This window comes from Eriocheir sinensis, chromosome 17, assembly GCF_024679095.1.
Source record: "Eriocheir sinensis breed Jianghai 21 chromosome 17, ASM2467909v1, whole genome shotgun sequence".
NCBI lineage: Eukaryota > Metazoa > Arthropoda > Malacostraca > Decapoda > Varunidae > Eriocheir > Eriocheir sinensis.
In genome coordinates, this window is record NC_066525.1 from 16,139,836 (window position 1) to 16,162,802 (window position 22,967).

Genomic DNA, 22,967 nt, shown 5'->3' on the forward strand with positions numbered 1-22,967 from the left:
TAACTTACTGTACAATGCAGTTGTCACATCCTTCAGTGTGTCTCAAAATTAAGTTATCTAATGAAGGCCCGGCACTGGGCGGCACTCACCCAGCTCACCCAGCTCTACCGTCGGTATCTTGCTGCAGGGCAGTGTCTCGGTTGCCATGTTGCTGCTGCTCCTGGTGATGGAAATCGTGGTGAATGTTTTGTCTCTGTCGACACTAAAGAAATAAATAGATTGCACAGCGTTGATGGCATCCATCAGACTGGATGGATTAAGATGATGGAAAAGAAAAAGAAAAACATAGGACAACAATTGGTGCTGTGCAACGTAATTTTCACTATATAAAGGTGATTCTATCCGAACTTGGCATCGAAGATTATACGGTAGAGCTACTCCTCTCACCAAGAAGCCGCGTGTATATATATATATATATATATATATATATATATATATATATATATATATATATATATATATATATATATATATATATATATTAATATTCGTTTTAGGACCCTCATTACCTACCGTATGAAACATCAGTAGCTCTTCATATATCTTTTCTACAACCCTTCAACAGTCATGGAAACGCTTTGAAAATCCAATGCAAGGACTTTTTTTTTACTCTTGAAAATAGGGGATAATGTTTACGGAAGCGCGTCGCCTCCTCTGGCGACGGTGCAGCCGATGTTGCGAGAAATACCTCCTTGCTGAAATAAGTCACATATATATGTGGTGGGGGGTCGAGGGGTTCGCAGCCCCCCCGTTAGTAGGTCGTAAAGTTCGGTTGGAGTAGTTTAAATATGCTCCCCGACCCTAAACCCTCTGCGAGCTATTTTGCGGCTGCGGCGGCTGCAGCGTCGCCGCGGCCGCCGCCACCGCCAGAGGAGGCGACGTGCTTTCGTAAACATTATTCCCTATTTTCAAGAGTAAAAAGAAAAGTCCTTAAATTGGATTTTCAAAGCGTTTCCATAACTGTTGAAGGTTTGTAGAAAAGATATATGCAGAGATAGTGATGTTTCATAAGGTAGATAATGAGATACTGGCACGGTCCTAAAACGAATCTTTACCTATATATATATATATATATATATATATATATATATATATATATATATATCTATATATATATATATATATATATATATATATATATATATATATATATATATATATATATATATATATATATATATATACTTGTGACCGTGTTGCTATGCCGGGGACTGCGTGGGCAGCGTGACGCTCATCTGGTGGACCCCATCAGGAGAGAACTTGGCTCTAATCAGTTTCCTTGCACAGCAAAGACTTTACGAAACACAACTGTCCGTAAGCGTTAGGCCTAATTCATTTTTGTTAGAGCCACCTCCTCTTCTATGGTCTGTTTCTCATCCATCACACGCAGCTTGCACTGTCTCCATCTATAATAGTTTTGGAATACTCACCTCCTTGGGTTACAATTTGTTTCCTAAACACACATATACATACGAACACACTAGATTAGGGATAAGCACATTGCCGCCACACTCACCAATATTCAGACTCTTAAGGACTGACTTGACGCGTAACCCGGCTGGGCAGCGAGTTTAAGGCCGGCTCGAGGACACTGAACGGCCTTGGTATAGCAGGGAAAGGTTGCCAGCGCAGATCCTGCACTTCCAACTTACACTTGATAACATGCGCGGGCACAATGCATCGTAATATGTAATTTACGCGTCTCTGCGATACTACGTCCTTTGATCTTAAAGTAAGCGGCAGAGGCGCATTGATAAATATGTCAATTATGAATTCACTGGAGAGCATGCAGAAGAGGGCGGGAGGGGTGCCGATTACAATGATTCATGGCTTTATTCTAGAACGTAAAGAAGCTTAATATGTGTCTGTGTGTATGTGTGTGTGTGTGTGTGTGTGTGTGTGTGTATATATATATATATATATATATATATATATATATATATATATATATATATATATATATATATATATATATATATATATATATATATATATATATATATATATATATATATATATATATATATATATATATATATATATATATATATATATATATATATATATATATATATATATATATATATATATATATATATATATATATATATATATATATATATATATATATATATATATATACACACACACACACACACACACACACACACACACACACACACACACACACACACTTTATAATTATCTTTCATTATCTTTTATTTTCCACTTTTCCTACTTCTCCCTTGTACGCTTTTCTTACACTTTTTTTTTTTTTGTCTCCTTCATTCTACCCTTCCTCATATTCCTATTTATTTTTCATTTCCCTCCCCTTTTTTCTCCCCCTCTACTTTATCATACAATCTTTTCTATTCCCTCTTCTTGTTCCTCTCCTATCGTGCTTTCTTCACCCTTTCACTTCTTTCTTCCCTCCTTTCCTTTCTCCTCTCCTTCCTCTTCCTCTCACACCTCCCACACCTTCATAACCACAACGATTATACAGGCAAAGCAATACTGATATCTGATATACACCTGCCACTTTACATAGCTCCCTCCCTCACCTCTCGTTCCTCCATCTCCTCCCCGTTGTAAGGATGAATAAACAAGCATTTAAAGGTTAACAGTTGTTTGCACATTTTTTTTTTTTACATGTTGACCAACTGCTATTTGGATATTCTGCAAACTGGCCAAGTAGACTACTGATGATTTTGCAAAACGACCATAAGTGTTCCCAAATATTTACGGTCTTTTTTGTAAACTGACCACTTTTGGTTATTTCCCAAAATGACCGGGCATTTTGCAAGATAACTAATTCCTCAAAATTACCGTAATATATATATATATATATATATATATATATATATATATATATATATATATATATATATATATATATATATATATATATATATATATATATATATATATATACACACACACACACACACACACACACACACACACACACACACACACACACACACACACATACTCTGCATGATATAACTTTCTTGATCAATAACCCTACAATTATATATATATATATATATATATATATATATATATATATATATATATATATATATATATATATATATATATATATATATATATATACCAAGCTTTTTTACGGTCTAGAATAAAGCCATGAATCATTGTAATGATAATAATAATAATAATAATAATAATAATAATAATAATAATAATAATAATAATAATTGTAGTGTTATTGATCAAGAAAGTTATATCATGCAGAGTATGTATACATATATAACACGCTGTCTTGATTCACACACAAAAAATGATAATTTAAAAGGTTATTACATTAAGAGTAAGGAAATTATATGGTAAGAACATTAAAGTAAAAATGTATAAAAAATAAAACATCAGAAGATAAAAAACACAAAATGAAGATTAAGATTTGTTCAATGCGGGAACACTATGCGGTACACTGGTAAGGAGGCAATATATCTCTGTGGGATTGATTTCTTAACAAGCTCTTTCCAAACTTCAGTGTAAGATCCTCTCTTCTTTCCTATAAGGTTTGTGTATGTAAACCCATTTTTGCTGACTCGTTATATAGATAATTGTTCGATAAAATGATCCTAAAACACTGCTCTGAATCCTTCCGAGCTTGAGATGTTGTTACTGTGTATAAAGCCTGGCTGCCAGACGGGTGATGCGTATTCAAGGGACGTACGCCGCATGAACCAACAGTACAACTTAAACATGGTATTCACGAGGAAAACGAATGTGTGTGTGTGTGTGTGTGTGAGAGAGAGAGAGAGAGAGAGAGAGAGAGAGAGAGAGAGAGAGAGAGAGAGAGAGAGAGAGAGAGAGAGATACATATACATTTTTTTTTTTTCATATACCCATTAGGCAAGCCTCGAGACTACTTCGCCAAGATGCACGCGGAGGGCACAGACTTGGTCTACCGGTTCAACTACTACCCAGGAAGCACTAGCAGGGAGGACGCGGTGGGCATAGGTGCCCATCATGACTTCGCAACCTTAACTTTCCTTTTCAGCAACGGTGGAGGAGGACTCCAGGTGAGTTAATAGTCACCGCAGTTCGTATCCAAAATCACAGACTTCGATCATGGTTCAGACCCGCGGAGGATCAGTTATCATAACCATGTACTCTTGGACTGTGATCATAACAATACCAGTTCAGACGATATACAAATCTGAATGGACTTCTCAGATTGAGGGATTCGCGGTGTTGGAGACTGTTAGACAACCTCAGAACAATGCCAATCCCTTTAACAGCAGAGTGTAACCCCCGCCTCCCCTTCCCTTCCCAGATGCAGGATCCATCCGGCCAATGGGTTGATGTGTCCGATGTGCCCGGCGTCGTGCTGGTCATGGGCGGGGAGTTCCTCACCTTTTACTCCAATAAGCGCTTCAAGGCACCAGTGACTTGACTGGCTGGAAATTTCCAGCAATAAAGTTTCCAATAAATTTTCTAGAATCTCCAGTGATCTCTTTAACATTGTAATCAAGGATGGAAACTCAGCCTTTCCATATCTCAGTCGAAAATTTATCTCAGGTTTGGAAACTGGTGGCTTGGTTACCGCTAGATCCCTTATTCCTAGGCATACATAATATTTTCTTTGTACCACAAACTATGAAAATATTTCACTTCTTTTCTCATTCAGCTCCTTTGACTCAAAGAGTTAACGAAATGAATGGTCCAGGCACAGAACGAGCACTGCGATCTCTAAATATTTACTTCGACTATTCGACTGCCATGCACCTCACTGTACTTCTTAAAAAAAGACCAGTAGATAAATTATTGCAATGCAAGCTAACATTACTCCTAAAACTATTCATGAAATTACAAACTCGAGGTGAAACAGACTGTTTCATATTTCCTGAACCCATATTACTGATCCTTGATATTCTTTGAACACATATACATTAAATTCTATGTATTCTGCGTCTTTTTTAATGGCATTTGTGGACAATTAAATCAACTCGACTCGTTTAACCTAACTTTTCAGCGCCACAAATCTCTGATGCCGAGGCGCCAAGACAGTTTGTATAGTTAGTATTCCCCTTTATGTGCAGGAACACCGCGTTCTCTTGCGCAGCAGGGAGCAGCAGGACCGTTCACCTCGCCTCAGTCTGGTCTTCTTCCTGCATGCTGACGGACACACCCCCATGTGGTCCCCCAGCGATGACTACGCCAGCCCTCCGCCACCCTCTATCAATGAGTTCATAGGAGAGCTAACACGAAAGGCTCGGGCAGCAGGCAAGAAAGATTGAGATGATGCAAGGCCGTCTCTTTGTAAAAGTCCGCGCCTGCTGGGGTTGGGAGCTTGCCGTGACGTCATCAATAGAGTCGGTTTGTTCATTAATTAGTGGGCAGCCACCGCGTAAAAATTTAAAATTGGATTTCATACAAGGTAAGGGTGTTAAATGTTAGATATTAAATTTATTGTAGTTGTGTTATTATGAGGAATATAATTGTTTTATTAGCTGTACTGGGATAAACCACGGGATAGCTTTCAAATGGTTACTGGTTCCAGAATGAGAGGGATGCAGTATAGCCTCAATTTACTTCTCAGTGATGATGGTCATTGAACTTAAAATAACCGCGGAATAGTTTTCAAATGGTTACTGGTTCAAATATGAGAAGGATGCAGCATAGCCTTAATAAATTTCTCAGTGATGATGCTTCATAACTTGTATGTGCAATAATCACGGGCTATTTTTCAAACGGTTATGGTTATTTCTAGCAACATAAGGAAAGTGTGTAGGTTTAATACACTTCTCAGTGATGTATACTGTTTGCGTGATGATAAGCATCTGTAGCACGAATTCAGAACAATAATTACAGCGTGAGGAAAGGTGATATTTATCATATATTATCCTAATCCTCTTTTGCTGGCCTGAACGAGCGTGAATAAAATTTTACTTTACCATTGTTTTATCGTGATCGTGTTACTGACGTTTATCGGTACGAGGTCAAGTGTGACCCAGTATTTGCATGTTCATGTAGGAACGAGTGGGTAACAAATATAATCAGTCACCCCATACTGATACAGATATTCGATAAGAAGCATCGTTGAGATGCTCACGTTTCACCAGTATCATTGTATAATCACATCATCCTGAGTAATTTGAGCGGTTGCTGTCATGGGGATAACGGTATTATTACAGTAAAAAACACTCAAGATCATCAAATCTGAAGTAGTTAATGTTTATTAATAACAAGGAAGCTTCGTACTGAAATAATATTGATATTAGTATGGGGTGTTTGATTTCACATATCCATCCTTCTTTCTTTTTTTCTTTATCACCTATGATTGATGACTTGAGACTTTTGTACCTGGAACTTTTATTCGACTTTTTTTTTTTACCTATAACTTTTTGTTACTTTTTTCCTGTTATTCCATTTTCCTACCTAAGTATGTTTTTGTCTAAAATCCTGTCCGACCATATGTCATCAGTCAAATTTCCTGTCATTTCCTATGTCTTTCAACTAACACTACTCACCCTCCATTGTTTTTCATGTAATTCTCAAAATGCATGTTTACAATACTGTAGAATATATATGTGGAATACTGGACATCATGGAAATAAGAAAAGTAACGATTAATAGTAGTATGGAAACAATAATTTTATAATATACAGTGGAAGGATGAAGTTAAGAAGTATATGGACGAAAGAAAAAATATAGGGAGCGTAGAGAGCCTAGCGGCGGCAGTACCGACTCGCTTCATGACGTCATCAATCTCGGGCGTATAACATAAGAGTCAGTTTTGGATGAGGCCGGCACATGTGCATCGAGAGGCAACATTTTTGTTTTGGATCCAATAGCAAAAATAAAGCCTGTCAATGGAACTTTGATATTCTTTAAATGAATGAATACCTTAGTTATCATGACATGAATTCTACCATGCGTCGGAAACGGCACAGGATTGATGAAAATACCATTTCGTTGCAGAGAGTTGACGATATGAATTGTTTGTGTGCTTCAGTCGTCGTTCGTCCGTTCCTTCCTTTCTTCCTTTCATTCTCCTTCCATCCACTTATGAATTCTGTGCTGACTCATTTCTTGTTCTTTTTCTTTCTGTTTGTGAATTCTTTACATTTTTGGTCTGCACTTTCTTTTTATTCAGCTAAAGACATTTTTACAGATTTTTTTGTTGTTATTTTTGCTATTGAGCCTTGCTCTATAGAGATCATGCTTTATTAACAAAAGCCATTTAAAAGGTTTATTCACACCGCATATGAAGATTAAAAATACTATCTTGTTAAAAATGTTTGATGTCCTGTTACATGCAAATCTTAAGTGGATGCTTGCAATCACTCGTTAGATAATGTTGACTAAGTTAATCACGTCCATTATATTGTATCTTGTAAATGACGAGGCAGCCACCCAGACAACATACTCTAAGAGGCTTTCCGGCTATGAATGTTGGAGATGTTTTGTTGTGCCTCTGACGGTGTCGCGCCTATGAAGGGTAAATGTAAGGATAATGTAAAGACATGAATGCAAGAATAACGTAAGGACATGAAGGATAATGTAGGGAAATGTAATGTCGATTTCAGGACATGTAATGAAATGTAATGTCGATATCAGGGCATATAATGCAATGAAATGTAATATTGTAAGTATTACAAGGATAAGTTAAGAAAATTTAAGAGTAAAACTAGGGTAGTGAAGATGAAGCCGGGATGAGGAGCGGGGTGCACCGAGCTACATTTTCGAGTTTGCAAAGTCATATGAGTGTCCACACTGTTTTGACCACGCGGTAGTCATGACAACGGCGGGGCGTGTGTCAGTAGTGGCCGAGCCTCCTCGCCGCCACCACCAGCCGCCGCTATCCCGGGCCTTAACTCTCCCGGGCCTCAAATCTCTCATCGTTGCTGCGCCGTGATTACGTTCAGAGAAAACTTAAGCAAAGGTTTGTTAGTGTAAGTTTAAACTTCGTTGTTCATATATTCGGATTATTAATGTTACGATTATTTTTTTTTTTTATGTGATCCTTGTATAGTAGCAGTAGTGGTTGTAGTGGTAATAATAGTAGTAGTAGTAGTAGTAGTAGTAGTAGTAGTAGTAGTAACATAGCTCTTATAGAGCTTTAAGATCTTTGGTAGTAATATAAGAACATAAGAACATAAGAATGTAATGAGTCTGCAAGAGGCCGGTTGGCCTATACAAGGCAGCTCTTGTAAGCCTAACCCCACATAACCTCACTATCCATTAATTTATCCAACCTCTTCTTGAGTGTATCTATGGTATTGGCACCCGCAACATGACTGCCAAGACTGTTCCGCTCATCCACCACTCTATTGGTGAACCAAATCTTGCCTATATATATATATATGTGTATATATATATATATATATATATATATATATATATATATATATATATATATATATATATATATATATATATATATATATATATATATATATATATATATATATATATATATATATATATATATATATATATATATATATATATATATATATATATATTCTTTGCTGAATCTGAATTCGTCTAACTTAAAACCATTGCTACGTGTCCTACCTCGCTCTTTTACTTCCAAAACCCTATTGACATCCCCTTTATTAAAGCCCTTCATCCATTTATAGACTTCGATAAGGTCTCCTCGCAACTTTCGCCTTTCTAGAGAGTGTAGATTTAAATGCTTCAGTCTGTCTTCATAAGGAGAGTTTCTCACACCTTGAATAATTTTTATCATCCTTCTCTGTACAGGTTATAACATCTAGATATCCATTCCATTGTAGGGTGACCTGAACTGGACCGCGTAATCAAGGTGAGGTCTAAGTAAAGTTTGAGGATGACCTCAGCGCTCCTATTGCTTACGCTCCTCGAGATGAAACCCAGTACTCTGTTTGCACGATTCTAAGCCTGAATGCATTGGGCCCTTGGACGAAGGTCAGTGCTCCCTAAGACTCCTAAGTCCCTCTCACACCCAGACCTGCTTAGAGGAGTGTCATTTAAGGAGTAATTATGTGAGGGGTTAGTCTTACCTACACTCAGAATACTACACTTCCCGACATTGAATTCCATCTGCCACTTCCCTGCCCAGTCATATATTCTGTTCAGCTCATCCTGGAAAACGCTAGCGTCCTGGTCTGACTGGATTACACTTCCGATCTTGGTATCATCTGCGAACTTACTGACATCTCTACTAATTCCTCTGTCCAAGTCATTGATGTAAATGATAAAGAGCAGCGGACCCAGCACCGATCCCTGTGGAACTCCACTCGTAACACTGCCCCATTCAGATTTTTCACCATTGATTTGCACTCTCTTCTTTCTACCACTAAGCCACGCCCTGATCCAGTTCAAGACTTTCCCATCTACGCCGTGAGCCTGCAATTCTAGTAATAGCCGGTGATGAGGGACTTTGTCAAACGTTTGACTGAAATCTAAATACAATATGTCATAGCTTTCATCTTTGTCAACCGCCTCGATTACTTAAGTGTAGAAGGACAACAGATTAATAAGACAAGAGCTACCTTTCATGAACCCATGCTGTGAGTCATGAATTTAACTAAGCTTCTCTAGATGGTCCCGAATGCTCCTAGCTAAAATTGACTCCAACATATTTCCTACAACTGATGTTAAGCTAATTGGGCGATAATTTGAGGTGGCTGACTTGTTTCCCTTTTTGAAAATCGGCGTCACATTAGCTACTTTCCATTGGCTTGGCACGTACCCAGAATTTACCGACATCTTAAAGATATCGGTAAGTGGGCCACTGAGGGCCTCCTTGCATTCTTTTAAGACACATGGGAATATTTCGTCTGGGCCTGGCGATTTGTTTTTCTTCAACCTACCAATCTCATCCTGGACTACCTGTCTGATGATGGTCACATCTCTCAACTTGTCGTTATCTTCGCCCTCATATACCTGAACTCTCTCCGGAGTGGTTGTTAGATTTTCCTGTGTGAAAACTGAAAGGAAACAGTCGTTCAACATTTTATTCATATCTTCCCCATTCTCAACGAGCTCTCCTGTGTTTGTTTTCAACGGTCCAATTCTCTCCCTTGTTTTCGTTCTGTATAATTTAAAGAACCCCTTGGGATCGCTCTTGGCCTCGTTAGCTACCCTAATCTCGTAATTTCTTTTTGCTAGGCGGGTGTTCTTCTTCACCGACCTGGCTAGTTCAACATACCTACCCCTGAGGTGGGTTTCCCCATTCTTTATTTTCCTATAAATTCCTCTCTTCACGCCAATCTCATGCTTGAGTGTGCGGGCCATACATTTAGGGTCGTTGTTTTCCTTTCTACGTGCTTGGTAAGGGATAAGTTGTCTCTGACCCTCTGCTATTTACTCTAACTAAACTATTATAGGTCAGCTCTACATGGCTCCACTGTCCTCCAGGCTCCCGCCCTTAGATCTGGCCCTCATCTAGCCCTGAGGTTTCACAATTTACCTCCTCAAGGTGTCTTCTAAGCCCCTCGTAATCGGCTCTTCTAAAGTCTGGCACCAACACAGTGCTGAGCTCTTGGGTCACCGCCCAGTCTAAGTTAAACCTAATCTCCTTGTGATCACTACCACCTAGCTCTCCCCCAACGTCTAGCTCATTGATCATATTCTCGTTGTTAGTTTAAGACTAAGTCCAAAATGTTATTACCTCTGGTGGGCTGGTGTCTGCTTGAGTAGTAGCAGTAGTAGTAGGAGGAAACGGAGGAAACAGAGGGAGAGAACGGGGCTTCTGGACCAATTTTCAAAGTACGGTGGCTAGTTTTGTTGAAACTGTCGCAACATAACACAACACTTCTCACCCACAACATACCCACAGCACAACACATTACACATTGACAACCCAAAACTGCACCGCATGTCTCTACATCAATCCTCACCGCAGCACCACAGAACTCAACTCCCCATAGCACCACTCAACACCTCCCCCTTCCGTGTCCAGCTCCCCGGCATGATGGAGGGAGAGGCGGTGGTGCAGGCGGTGGATGACGTGGGGCTGGCCAGCGGGCGTCAGGAGCAGGCAGCCCCGCGCAACGCCACCACCTTCACGGGCCTCGTGCCCCACACACAGCCCCGTGACGTGAGGCCCGGCGACCGGCCCTACAGGTGAGCAGCCAGGGAGCCGTGAGGTGTTGAGGCGACACTACAATATGAGTTTTTGTCTGTTCATTCATGGGGATAATTTAGTGTATTCAGTAATCATTGCTTGTGTACAGGTTCATAGAGAAGGCCTTAGGTGACAAAACAATAGTGGTTAGTCCCTTTGTGCCTAGGAGTAACTTAAATGCGTTTACAATAAAATTTAAACGTTCAGCGCACCCCCTCAAGAAATAACTAATGGCAGGATAATGCAAGAGATAGGTTTTGTAATGAATTATGTTTACAATGGTACTGATATTGATGACGACAAGGCTAAAAAGCTGGTGATAACTGTGTGTGTGTGTGTGTGTGTGTGTGTGTGTGTGTGTGTGTGTGTGTGTTTTCCCCCCTCCCCCTCAGTGCCGTGGACGTGACGGGTTGGAGGGAGCCGCTGGTGAGGGCCTCCTCGCCCCTGCAGACGGTGGAGGAGGCGCGGGCGGGGGAGTTCACGCCGTTGCGTTGGGCCGCCCACCACCAGGACCGCCATCATCACGCCCAGGACCTGCTGCAGCGATCTGACAAGTAAGTTTACCTTCAACACTCGAGGGGCTACTGAAGTATTTATCAGAGAAGTTTACTTACTTTACCTGAAACACCCGAAGGAAGGGTGAAATGTTGCATAGTTTGTCCGTAATACAGGTATGGTTGTCTCAGCTTCGTTACTCTTACTCAGGTGTGATATTTGAGCACCAGTGGCCTCACTAGTGTCCTGAGAGCTGTCTCATTGTGGTGCTGGGAATTAGTACTTCCATGTCTTGGTCCCTTTCTTCGTTCACACATACCACGCATTTACAGACTACTTTGCCACTGTCTCTGCTCCCCACCGCCTCATATACACAAACTGGAAGGTGCGCAGAATAACGCACTTCGTCATTTTTGGGGCCTTAAGGTGTTGCCGGTGTAGCAATTCATGGGTCATGGCGTCCTAGAGGTTCTTACAACCACTGCATATGCACATCTCAGCTTAACTCAGTCACAGACAGTGTGGGTTGTTAGAGGCGGTTGGTGTGTCATGCACTACAGAGCCGAAAAAAGAATGGAATATATGTTAAAGAGAGCGTGTGTTGTTATAGCTGTCATTCTGGGTGTGTTTTCTTGTGGTAATGGAATAGCATGTACTCAGTATGATGAAGTTCAGATAAGCATGAAATTCTGTTCATTGTATCGAGTTCCTAATAAAATACCTTTCAGAGCTCGTCGTATTTTCTCTTTAGCATGGTATGTTATGGAGATTAGGTATTCTGAAACCAAAGGTATTATATAAAGACTCAGTTCAAACCACACTCTTACTCCTCCCCGTCCTCCTCCTTACAAGGCTGCGTGGTCAGAGTCGCCGAACGGAGAGTTACACGGAGGAGAGAACCCAGTCGGCGGAGAGCTCGGTGACGAAGGGCCTCGACCAGCGGCTCGCCTCCACGCTTGAGCTGCGTACGCACCTCCACACGGCCATAAACAACACCGTGGACGAGCTAGGCCTCCAGAACACGATGAAGTGCCGGCTACAGGTCAGGACTTGAGGTGAAACTTGTAGATTCAGTGATAATTGGTTTGACAGGGTAGATGAAGTTCAACATCCCCTCAGTCCTCAGTTCCAATTGTTATTTTTTGTTTATAGTCGCAGTTTCTCATTGATATCGATGGAGGAAGGTCCTGCATAACTTAACATCACTGTATCTGTGTCATGCCCTTCCCTCCCAGGTCGCCTTGTTCGCCCTGGAGCTGCCCGAGAGGAACAACGAGGAGTGCATACACATCCGGAGGTTTCGTCTGGGCGTGGACAGAACTCGAGACCCTGTGGTGTTCACCCTCGACAAGGTGAGTCAAGGCAGGATCCGAGTCAAGGCAGCCACGTCGGGGAGCACGGGACGCCTCACCCTGATAAAGCTTATTCATAGTAAATTATTGTTGTTTTTGTTTATATTCTATTACATTTGGTCATGGATATATAGGCTACCTTAGCCACGTAAATTTCTATACTAGAGCCTTTTTTTCCCATCCCTATTCAGTATATATCTTCAGGCAAATCTCAAGCCGGCCAAGTCCCTTAACTCAGGCTGCACGTAATTGATGGATGTTAGGAAAAGTTGAATATCAATAGATGCTGAGCAGGTGATGGCAAGGCAAGTTTCCGAGGTCAACGTGCAAATGTATCTCTCGTACAGTCTTTACTTCCTCGCACGTTTCAGTTGCACCTCTTTTTTATACTTTTGGTTTACTTGAGACAAAACCTGAATAGCGATCCGTTATACAAGAACCATTCCTCAAGCTGAGACTGCGAGATTCGGTTTTAAGAACGGCCCTGCAATTCCTTTTTAAGTTGTATAAATCACTTGAACCAATCAGGAAAACGAGACGCTGAGGACGGGCCGGAGCCTCCTGGCGCAGACGCTAAAGGAGACAGAGGCGCAGATCAGCCGCCTGCTGGAGGTGAAGCGACTGCTGGAGCACGACTGGTCCGACAAGCAGGAGGCCTTCCAACTGGACCACTTCGCTGCCAAACTGGCCAACGACAGGGTCAAGGCGCAGTTCAAGGTGTGTTGTGACGCTGGTTGTAGCGGCTGTAGAAGTGGTGGGGGGTGGGGGTAGGGGGTACTAGTAGTGGTGGTGGTGGTAGCAGCAGCAGCAGCAGTAGTAGTAGTAGTAGTAGGGACATTAGGAAGGGAAGTTCTAATAACAATGATGTGAATAATAATGATAATAAAAGGGAGACGATGATTACAATGACAGTGATAACATAAGAAGAACATAAGAACGTAAGGAGTCTGCAAGAGGCCGGTTGGCCTATACAAGGCAGCTCCTGTACACTCAACCCCACCTTACCTCACCATCCATGGCTTTATCTAACCTCTTCTTGAATGTATCTATGGTGTTGGCGCCCACAACATGGCTCCCAAGCCTGTTCCATTCATCTACCACTCTATTGGTGAACCAATTCTTGCGTATGTCTTTGTTGAATCTGAATTTGTCTAACTTGAAACCATTGCTACGCGTCCTACCTGGCTCTTTTACTATCAAAATCTTATTGACATCCCCTTTGTTAAAGCCCTTCATCCATTTATAGACTTCGATCAAGTCTCCTCGCAACCTTCGCCTTTCTAGAGAGTGTAGGTTTAACTGCTTCAGCCTGTCTTCATAAGGCAAGTTTCTCACCCCCTGAATCATCTTTGTCATCCTCCTCTGTACAGATTCTAACATCTTGATATCCATTCTATAGTAGGGGGACCAGAACTGAACTGCATAATCGAGATGAGGTCTAACTAGTGCTAAGTAAAGTTTGAGGATGACTTCAGCGCTCCTATTGCTTACGCTCCTTGAGATGAAACCAAGTACTCTGTTTGCCCGATTTTTAGCCTGAATGCATTGAGCCCTAGGACGGATCTCAGCGCTCACTAGTACTCCTAAGTCTCTCTCACGCCCAGACCTGCCTAGAGGAGTGCCATTTAGGGAGTAATTGTGTGAGGGATTATTCTTACCTACACTCAGAATGTTACACTTCCCGACATTGAATTCCATCTGCCACTTCCCCGCCCAATCATATAGTCTGTCAAGCTCATCCTGGAGAACGCTAGCGTCCCTGTCTGATTGGATTACTCTACCGATCTTGGTATCATCTGCAAACTTACTGACATCACTACTAATTCCTGTGTCCAAGTCATTGATGTAAATAATAAAAAGCAGAGGACCCAGCACCGACCCCTGTGGGACTCCACTCGTAACACTGCCCCATTCAGATTTTTACCATTGATTTGCACTCTCTGCTTCCTACCACTAAGCCACGCCCTGATCCAGTTCAAAACTTTCCCATCTACGCCGTGAGCCTGTAATTTTAGTAATAGCCGGTGATGAGGAACTTTGTCGAACGCCTTACTGAAATCTAAATATAATATGTCATAGTTTTTATCTCTGTCAACCGCCTCGATCACTTTAGTGTAGAAGGACAACAGATTAGTAAGGCAAGATCTACCCTTTGTGAACCCATGCTGTGAGTCATGAATTAAACTATGCTTCTCTAGATGGTCCCTAATGCTCCCGGCTATAATTGACTTCAACATCTTTCCTACAAATGATTTTAAGCTAATTGGGCGATAATTTGAGGTGGCTGACTTGTCTCCCTTTTTTAAAATCGGCGTCACATGAGCTACTTTCCACTGATTGGGCACATACCCAGAATTCACCGACATCTTAAAGATATCGGTAATTGGGCCACTGAGGACCTCCTTGCACTCTTTCAGAATCCGTGGGAATACTTCGTCCGGCCCCGGCGATTTGTTTTTCTTCAACCTACCAATCTCATCCTGGACTACTTGCCTAGTGATGATCACATCCCTCAACTTGTCGTTCTCTTCGCCCTCATATACTTGAACTCTCTCCGGGATGGTTGTTAGATCTTCCTGCGTGAAAACTGAGAGGAAAGAGTCATTCATCATTTGACTCATATCTTCTCCATTCTCAATGAGCTCACCTGTGTTTGTTTTCAACGGTCCAATCCTGTCCCTTGTTTTCGTTCTGTACAACTTATGTTAGGCCCTCCCCCCTTGCCTACTCTAAAAAATCCTGTAGGGTGCTAAGTGATAGTTCGAGGGAGTCTGCGAGAACCTCTACCCCCTGGAGAGACAGGTGCACCCCATCCTTGGCATACAAGGTGCCCCTCTCGTAAAAGAGGTCCCAATTATCAATGAAGAGCCAATCATTACGCTTACAGTGAGCCGCCAGCCTGCTGTTTACTGCTAAGGCCCTGGAAAGCCATCACTCACCTAACCCTCTCCTTGGCAAAATACCACAAACGGCTGCCCCGAAGTCTCTCACTCTGGCGAACGATTCCCTAAACTGCCTAAATATCTCTTCGCATCCCACTTTACCGATATCATTGCCGCCGAAACTGCAGAAGACGATTGGCTGACCACTTTCCCCCTCTAAAATATCCTCAATCCTGTCAGAAATGTGCTGTATACCTGGCCCGGGAAAGCAAACTCTAAATATATTGTCCTTGTCCTTTGAACAAAAGTACCTGTCAATGAGCTTGATTTGACTGTCCCCAACAACTAAGACCTTCCTGGGAACGGCGCCTGGAGCGGGAAGAGAAGCTGGAATAGGAAGAAGGGGCGGGAAGAGAGAGGAAGGGGTGGTAACAGGGTGGGTGGCTGTGACGGAAGAGATAGGGAGGGAGGAGGAGGAGGAGGAGAAGGAGGAGGAGGGAAGGGAAGAAGGGGCAGGGGCCAGGGGAGAATGAGAAGAGAAAGAAATGGGTGGGTGGCATGGCAGAAGAGGTCGAGGAGGGGGAGGAAGGAGAGAGGGGAGGGGGAGAGGAAAACCAAGAGGGGGAAAGGGAGGGAGTCTGGACGGAGGGAGAGGGAGAGGAGGGGGGAGTGTTGGGGGAGGACGAAAAGGAAGGCACGTCGGCGGAGTGTGAGATGGGGGAGAGGCAGCGAGAGGAAGGGGAGGGGAGAGAAGAAAGGGTGCAGGAGGAGGGGGAGGAGGAGGAAGGGGAAGAAGACAAGTCCGAGGAGGGTGAGAGCGGAGAGGAGACGGGGCAGGGTGGTGCTGTCGAGCAGAGGGGTGATGGGGGCGAGGGCGAGGCGGAGGCGGCAGGGAGATCAGCTGGTGAGCGCGCGGGAAGGGTCACGGGGTTACCAATCAGGTCTTTTAGTTCAGCGAGCTGTTGTGACAGGCCTCCAATAATGCCCTCCAGTTTTAATATTTTACTCTCATCCTGGCTTGCTTTGACACAGAATCTACATTTATCGGTTTTTACATTCTTGACACGGAAATATTGAGGAGCCTGACGCAAGCGACAGTCTGGGCAGGTTCGAAGGCAAGAAGGCATCTCGTCTTTTGTTGTCTGGGTCAAAGGGGGTGACGCGGCTTTTAAACGGTCCCCAGGGATTTGTCATCTCCGACCAGCAGGTGCACGTGGTTTATTTTTGTCGACAAGGAAGCTTTCCTACAGAACACACGCACGGCTATAACAATTAACACGGAGATGCTTAACTAATATGAAAGTATGAATTATGCAAGTATGTGTACACTGATGTGGGCGAAGAGGTAGTGGTAGTGTTGGAGATAGCGACTAGCTAGACAAAGCAAAGTGTTATGAGTATAGATAAAGCAAAGTGTTATGAGTATTGACAAAGCAAAGTGTTATGAGTATAAAATACTAGAATAACACTTAGCGGGGAGCAGGCGTTGACCGCAACAGGAACACCGACACCACCAGCAGCAACAGCACAGCCTCAGAAGCACAGACCGCCACACCAGAAGCACAGACCGCCACAAGGCCACAGGGCAGCAGCACAATGGAAAGAACAGCAGCAGTAGCAGGGGGAAGAAGCACAGCCAGTTTTGGTGAGCAGAGAAATAGGACAAAGTTAACACCACCACCACCAACAACAACAACAAAAAAAAAAGCATAAAAAACAACTGCAAGAACAATAGCAAGAAAATCCCCCCCCCCCCCACACACACACACACAAAAAAAAATCACTATCAGGAGCCAGAACACGGGTAGGTACAGGAGGAGGCTGAGGTAACGCTGGTGGTGGTGGTGGTGGTGGTTATGATTACAGCGGTGGTGGTGGTGGTGGTGGTGGAGGCGGCTGCATCATCACATTTGTTTATTCATCACCTGAGAACTCATCTTGAATACCTTACCATCCTTGCCAGTGGTCATTATGAAGATGTTCACGTGGGAACAGGTTGATAAGTATTCTGGAGGGACTTGGCACTTGTAGGTAGCGGCAAAGATGTCAACGCAGAAGAACGACTCGAATATATAGAAGAACCAACGCCATCACACCCGATCCCATACCCTTGGCGATTTTTTTTTTTTTTTTTTACAGTAAAGGAAGCAGCTCACGGGCAAAAAAACAAAAACAATAATATAAAAAGCCCGCAAATCACTGCTCCTATAATAAGAGTTAAGAGGAGTGGCCAAAAGAGAGAACAATTTCAGGGGGAGAGGTGTCCTGATACGCTCCTCTTGAAAGAGTTTAAGTCGTAAGCAGGAGGAAAGACAGATGAAAAGCTATACCTATCTCTATATACATCTGAATAAGTTGAGAGTGTGCGGCACGTTAGTATAAGAAACATAAATAGCTCGATTATAAAGAAAAAAAAGTCTTCCCTTAGTCTGCCTATTGTATACTGATGTTACTTTTCAACATTTTTTTCTTGCACTCCATCTTCATTCCCCTCTCCTGCATTCCTACCATTTATCTATGTATCAGTCTTCCTACCTACCTGCCTATCTATTTATCTATCTATCTATCTATTTACATATCTATATCTAGCTATCTCTCTTCCTATGTCTCTATCTATCTTCCTTTCTCAATAGCATCTTCAGCCAGCCGCCACACATATACATCGACAAGCATCATTCTTTCATTTCCTTTGCCAGGCGGTGTCGGCGGCGCTGAACGAGGGAGTCTCCGTACCCGATACGTGGAGTCGCCGCAGCAGGGAGCACATAGAAGTGTGTCGCCGAGAGATCACGTCGGGAAGCCAGCTGAGGGGCGCCGCTGACCAGGTGACTTCTGTGTGCCTGCTTTCTCTCTCTTCTCCTTGTGCGTGCTTGTATCGTGTCTACCTTAGCACAGACACTATTTTTTTGTGTGTGTAGTCAGTCTTTCCTGCTTCGCTCACTGTAATCTGTGCTCCCTGAGTGTCTGATTTACCTCATTCATCTTATTATATGATTTTAGCTTTTTCATCCCTGTCGCCCTCTCGTCTGTACTCTTTATAGTGTCTCTCCTCCCATTCTGTATGTATCACTCACTCCTGTACTTGCTGTACTGTGCCTCTCCTCCCTTGCTATATACGCCTAGTAAATGCTCCACAACAGTAAAATTGTGCCTCATTAACTCTCACGACCTCCTGAAGATATGGACCTTCTCCTAGAATCTGTATTTTATCAATCTTCAGCGCTGATTTTTCTTTGCCATCACCTTTCTTGGGCCCTGAAGCTTACTTTGCCTTTCACATCTGCACACAAGAACAGCGTCACCTCATGAGCTTCCTCCCTCTCCGGCAGGCGCTGCGGGACGTAGCCAGGGACGCAGAGGACAGGGCTGAGGCGGTGGACGTGGCCTTGAACACTCGTATCACCGAACTGGAGGACGCCAAGGCGCGGCTCATCGAGAAGGACAGCATGGTGAGGAGTGCTATGCGTTGACTACATTCTCATACTCTCTCATAGTCTTGATCATATACAGAGAACAGGTTGGTTATTACCTTTCGCTTCCCCGTGCCGGCCAACAGCTGCGTCAGGAGATAGCACAGGAGGAAGTGAGCATCGCGTCGCTGCGCCAGGCCCTGCAGGACAAGGAGTCGCCGCTGCAGGTGGCGCAGAGCAGACACTGGACCCGCTCCTTCAGGCCTGGCGCTGACCGCTGCCTCGACCACCCCCACTTCAGGTACTACCACTAGGCCCTCTACTACCACCACCACCACCACCACTATTACTACTATGTTACTACTACTACTACTACTACTTCTGCGGTACTATTGGTACTACTATGTATACTTTTTCCAGTCCATCTACTTCACTTTTACTTTCTTCTCCTCCACACCCGCCAGACTCAAGGACGAGCTCGAGGAATTGCCGCGGAGCATTGAGTCTCTTCGGGCGCGTCTGAGGGCGAGCGAGGACACCCTTGAGGAGTTGCACCGCCTTCATGAGGACTTCGCCAAGGACATCCTGCACCGCGAACACACCCTGAGCCTCGAGCGCCGCTGTGTTACCGTCAGGAGCGTCCGGCAGACACAGGAGAAGCTGCAGGGGATTTGAAGATGATGACGTTGATGGCGATGCTGATGGTAATGATAGTAATGGTGATGACAGGCTGCTTGATGATGAGGGGACAGTACGTGGGATCATTTCTTTGGTTCTAATAGTTGTTGTTGTTGTTGTGTTAGCTAAAAGTTAAGCGGTTTGATGATAGTGATGATAGTAGTGGTATATTGATGGGCTGTGTATAGGTGATGGGACAGTAGAGCGGGATCGTTGTGTTTGTTAGTTGTATTTCTTAGTTTGCTCGATTTGAAGGATGATGCGGGATGGAATGGCTGGTGATAGCGAGACATTGTAGACCCTGTAGGGTATATCGATTCATGTTATCTTTTTATTTATTTATTTTAATTAGACAAAGACGGTAAAGGATAGCGAGTGTTGGCGATATGGCTCTCGATAACTAGAAAACTAGATAGTGTTTATATACATACGCGGAGGACGACCATTCAACAATCATAGGAAGGAATTCAATAAAGGTTTCTGGTCTATTTCCTTAATTTTTCAGTTACAGCGTTTTTTGTAATGTTTTGTACTTTAACTCTGGAGTGGATATCTATACGTGGAACAGAATAGTAAGTCCTAGAACTCGATTATGTGTGTGTGTGTGTGTGTGTGTGTGTGTGTGTGTGTGTGTGCAAGAGAGATTTTAGGTTTGTGGACGGATAGATAGGTAATTTCTAAATATATATGGTGCACAAAGGCTAAAACAACAATGAGAGCATAAAAGTCTAAAGTTTAACGTAAATATTCATCCTACAGCTGGTTTGGGTAAAGGTTGGTATGCCTGTCTGTTTCATTTGTCTGAACCTCCCAGCGAATGTTTCATGACGCTGTTCACGGCTCCTGCTTCACATCACAATCAACATGATCAGAGGCATTCATAGTCTCTCACTGATATATTACCCTACTTCTTAAACGTATTGCGCTTACTTTGTCCTGGATAATCAGCTATGTGATACATATAATTATAATAGCTATCATGAAGCTGTTCAGTGTTTCAACCAAGTGAATCGAGTTGAGTCGAGTCGTCAGTCTTTTAAATCGTTTAATTTGCTCATTATATACTATATACACTGATTCGATCATATTTCTCGATGACTGATATGGATGCGGCGCCGCAGGAAGAGAGTAGTCGTCAAATGAGTTACTTGACGTGATTACTCGGTGTAAGATAGTGACTCGATTCGCTCCTCCCGGTGTGAACAATTTATATTCAAGTACATGAGTTGATAAAGACCCACTCAGCCTGGTAGTGTTCATGGACTGGCGTTATCGGTCAAACACTCTCTTGAGCAGGTGAGATGGGAGGGACGGGGTACATGATTATTTTCTCCACCGGACAATAAAAAAATAAAAAAAATACCTTCATAATTCGTAAGCTTTGAAAGAGGGCACAAAATGAAAGGGTCATGAGCAGGAGTACTGTATTTGTTTACAGTTTTGGCATAACAGAATATCACGAACCACATAATATTCCCAAGGTAAATATTGACAGGGAACACAGAACAATAAGTATAATGAGCAGGGGTGCTTTTGCCTCAGTTTATGCAATATTAAGACGTTAATAACAATAGAAGTTCCAGTTGGTATATACTGATAGATGGCACATGTATCATCTCAAATTAGTGCCCATTGGACCCAGCTATCACAGGCCACTTCCAATAAAGGCAGTTTTATAACTTAACTTCTAAAGGATCTCTCGTAACATTGCATTTATTGGTGAACACAATGTAGCCTAATAAGTGGAAGGAACAGTGAGTGAGCGGCGCAGCTTCCGAAGCAAAATTGATATAGGTTTGTTGTGCGAGGGAGTCCATACAAAGTCACAAAGGAAGAGTGGGAAGCAATAAAAGGGTAGAGGGAGTACAGTGATCATACGAATTAATCAATAAGGGAAAAAAATGGACCACAGCAGAGACTGGTTACTACTATTGTTGCCCCGAGAAGAGTTAGGATTCATTTTCTCTCACGCTTGGTCTCTCTCTTTGCTGGATAAACTTAACCAAACCCCAGTCCCACTCGTGTTTTCCTTATAGTTTCTTTGCCTAATTTTTATATACTTGTGTGTGAAGTTTATACTCTCCTCTTTTGTTATCTACCTTCGTCTCCTGGGTGTAGGGAGGGACTAGATTACAATTTATAGTGCTGTAGATGAGGTTACATTATGGTTGTTTCGTTAATCAGTGAGGAGAGAATCAAGTCAACCCACCACTGAAAAGACACAGAATTGATGGTAACACTCTGCCGTCCTTCTGTCACTCAGTCATCATCAGCCTGTAGGCCAATTATAGCTATCGCAACAGGACATAGCCTCTCCCATACGTTTTCATTTGTTTTCCCCTTGTACTTTCTTAATAAATAACACCTTGGCGGGGTGAACAATTCGTGCTGCAGTGTCACTAGCCAGATATGTGGGGTATTGGGGTATGGCTGTCTTCCTCCCTAAAGGACCACACACTTCCGTCACTAATGTGTGCTTAATTCCACTCTGTGTCGTGTCCTACTGGTCATTTCAGGACTCTGCCATGGGTCTGTCCTTGATGTTCACTTGATCATTAATGTTTTTATTTATAAGATGTAAAAAGTGTTGAGCTCTGGGTCACTATATACCTAGTTAAATGATTGTGTATAGGGTGGCTCATTACATTCTCTCTCTCTCTCTCTCTCTCTCTCTCTCTCTCTCTCTCTCTCTCTCTCTCTCTCTCTCTCTCTCTCTCAAAACACATGACGTACGTTGAAGAAGATCCCTGGCCAAGAGTAAACATCGGAACATTGAACTAGTCACCATGATTACGTGATATCCCCAGCGTGCAGCCCTTCAATAATATAACCTTCACACAAAGCCGATTACATAACAAACTCAGTCAATAACAATTGTTCACGATTACTCAGCCAATGTTTGCCCCCCGGCGTTGATATGAGACTTGATCGACAGCCACTGAATGAGTACACAAGACTTTTATTATACTCGCTTGTGTGTGCCTTTCTTATAATTTTATTTTTATCCTCAATCCATCACGTGAGAATATCTATCGATATCAGTCTGCGATCTCATACAAAATGA

At 42.8% G+C, this 22,967-nt stretch overlaps 2 protein-coding genes and 1 long non-coding RNA gene across 3 annotated transcripts in view; 2 read left to right on the top strand and 1 right to left on the bottom strand.

Moving 5' to 3' along the window:
- LOC127000017 (uncharacterized) overlaps window positions 1–1,609 on the bottom strand; it is a 2,914-nt gene extending 1,305 nt beyond the window's left edge. Inside the window, exons 1-2 of the mRNA XM_050863405.1 lie at window positions 1,517–1,609; window positions 90–160 (exon numbers count right to left, since the gene is read on the bottom strand). Of these exons, the coding sequence (XP_050719362.1) occupies window positions 90–147 (58 nt within the window). The 5' untranslated portion in view covers window positions 148–160; window positions 1,517–1,609. The remainder of the gene's footprint in view (window positions 1–89; window positions 161–1,516) is intronic.
- Window positions 1,610–3,667: 2,058 nt separating this feature from the next.
- On the top strand, window positions 3,668–4,883 carry LOC127000019 (uncharacterized). Its single transcript, XR_007753689.1, has 3 exons — window positions 3,668–3,732; window positions 3,880–4,049; window positions 4,304–4,883. It is a non-coding gene; the product is annotated as an uncharacterized LOC127000019 (long non-coding RNA).
- A 2,752-nt stretch (window positions 4,884–7,635) lies between these two features.
- Window positions 7,636–21,326, top strand: LOC127000012 (tektin-4-like). The gene is made up of 10 exons (XM_050863394.1): window positions 7,636–7,925; window positions 8,772–11,085; window positions 11,479–11,640; window positions 12,434–12,623; window positions 12,817–12,933; window positions 13,462–13,650; window positions 18,512–18,640; window positions 19,145–19,264; window positions 19,372–19,526; window positions 19,690–21,326. The coding sequence occupies exons 2-10, from the start codon at window positions 10,838–10,840 to the stop codon at window positions 19,898–19,900; spliced, it is 1,521 nt and encodes a 506-aa protein (XP_050719351.1). The 5' UTR covers window positions 7,636–7,925; window positions 8,772–10,837; the 3' UTR covers window positions 19,901–21,326.
- Window positions 21,327–22,967: the final 1,641 nt, after the last annotated feature.